We start from the raw sequence: 2,012 nt of genomic DNA, 5'->3' as shown, positions 1-2,012 counted from the left end.
CCTTAAACTTATATAAGCCTCTAGTATGATGTGACTTGTATCCCATCCTGGTCCTTTCTCCTTAATAAGTACTTCAGCACCAAATATATGTAAATCATTGACTAGGAAAGACATTTGAAATGATAAAACTTAGACATTCTAAGAATAATGTTGTTGTTGATTACCGTCAATTTGAACACGACTCATCGCGACCCTATGAACAAAAAGCCTGAATTGTTTATAACCATCATAACTTATCAAAGTTAATAGACTTTCCAGAAGCATGTTGTTTAGGCAGTGGATAACCTGATTGTATAGATCATTCACATGTATATTTATTCCTTAATATTGAATGCATGGCCAGTAACTCTAACCCATGCTTGACGGAAGTTTTTCTAACATACTTTCTCCTTTAGTTATAGTATAACCTTCTTGAGCCTACAAACACTTGACAGTGCTTTAGTATTATGCATTAGAAGTACTGTATCTTATACTGTGTATTTTATAAAGAGAGCTCTGGTGGCCTAGTGGTAAGAACCTGTCCTGCACTCCCAAAGTCTTGCGGTTCAAATCTACCTGCTACTCTGCAAGAGGACAGGCAGTATCCTCCTGTGTGATTGACTCTAATCAGCATAAGTATTTTATACCTGCTCTGTATCTGACCTGGGCCAGTTCACCCCTCGTTAGGCAACCTTGTGGTCCTCCACTCCCGGATATCACCGTATTGATGCTGAACTTAGTGTGGACACCCTCTCTCAGCATAACACACGACAGCCCAGAACTCCTGGACTCAAGTAATCCTCCAGCCTCAGCCTTCTGAGTAGGTGGGACTATAGGCATGCTCCACCATGCCCTATATGATTACACTGAAAACTCACTGGAGGGTCAGCTGGGGGTCAGTTTCAACTTAAAGCTACACAACAACAACATACTTTAAAGAGTGAAACTAATCACCAATGAAAAGTACAAAAAATTTAGAAAACATGTCATTAACTCATCTACAGAATTAACTAATCACCAAAAAGGAGGGTTGAAAATAAGTTGGAATTAACTCACAGCTGAACCTCCAGTGGGTTTCCAAAGCTGTGAAGTACACTGGAAGAGATTACTCACCTTTCTCCTTGGTAGCTGCTGGTGGATTCCATCTTCCAAAGAAATGATACCTTTGAGTTAGCAGTGAAACTCTGTGGAATTTGCTACCAGAGCTCCCTTTACAATATTAGAGTTGAAATAAGACAGAACTCTGCCTCGTTCAGCTTCAGCTGAGAGTAAGCAGATCAAATAAATAAAACACTTTGCTACTTTATACCTGTCTTCAGGTGGCCTTCAAAGAACTGCACATGTTGATGATAGAGTCAACAAAATTTTAGCAACTTGGTAGAGAAAAAAATCCCAGATATTTAGCTAACAACTGAAGTGGTTTTAAGAAATTTTTTTCCTTAAATGCCTAATTTTTTAAAACTTCCATCGCTTCTCTATGTCCTAAATAGTTGTATTTTGGGTTTACTTGCGTCCTCTGTTTTCATTTATTAAAATGATAAAGGGAAATGCTAGAATTTGTTTTCAAAGTTCATTTACAAATAATGATCAGTACCAAAAGAGTTAAAATGACACCAGTATATTCCTAGGTAAGATGATGATGTAGCTTTAGTCATTCTTAAACTTAGTGCATTAAATGATAAACAGGGAATCCTGCAAAACCTGGCAGCTATGTATGGAGGCAGGCCCAGCTCTTCAAGAGGAGGGAAGCCAAGAAACAAAGAGGAAGAGGTATGCTGCCTGCATGTTCTCTACCTCCATCACATAGCCATTTTTGAGTTTTTTGCATGGTTTAAATTCTTAACAATAACTTGAAGATTTTGCATTTCAGTAAGGACTTTTTAATATATTTTGACTGACAGATCATATCATAATTTGACCCCATAACTACTGTGTGACTTTCTCAGTTGAATTTCTTTTCTTTTGATAAAAATTTCAAAGTATAATTTTTTTTTTCAGAAATAATTGGGTCTAAATTAAAAACTTGAAAGCTA

At 37.1% G+C, this 2,012-nt stretch overlaps 1 protein-coding gene across 1 annotated transcript in view; it reads left to right on the top strand.

Moving 5' to 3' along the window:
- Positions 1-2,012, top strand: part of NEK1 (NIMA-related kinase 1) — a 229,495-nt gene that overhangs the window by 133,602 nt on the left and 93,881 nt on the right. The window contains exon 18 of the mRNA XM_006902136.1: positions 1,666-1,749. Within this exon, the coding sequence (XP_006902198.1) occupies positions 1,666-1,749 (84 nt within the window). The remainder of the gene's footprint in view (positions 1-1,665; positions 1,750-2,012) is intronic.

Source organism: Elephantulus edwardii, unplaced genomic scaffold, assembly GCF_000299155.1.
Source record: "Elephantulus edwardii isolate Elephantulus edwardi_28Jun2011 unplaced genomic scaffold, EleEdw1.0 scaffold00371, whole genome shotgun sequence".
NCBI classification, from domain to species: domain Eukaryota; kingdom Metazoa; phylum Chordata; class Mammalia; order Macroscelidea; family Macroscelididae; genus Elephantulus; species Elephantulus edwardii.
This window is presented reverse-complemented; position numbering and strand designations above follow the sequence as displayed.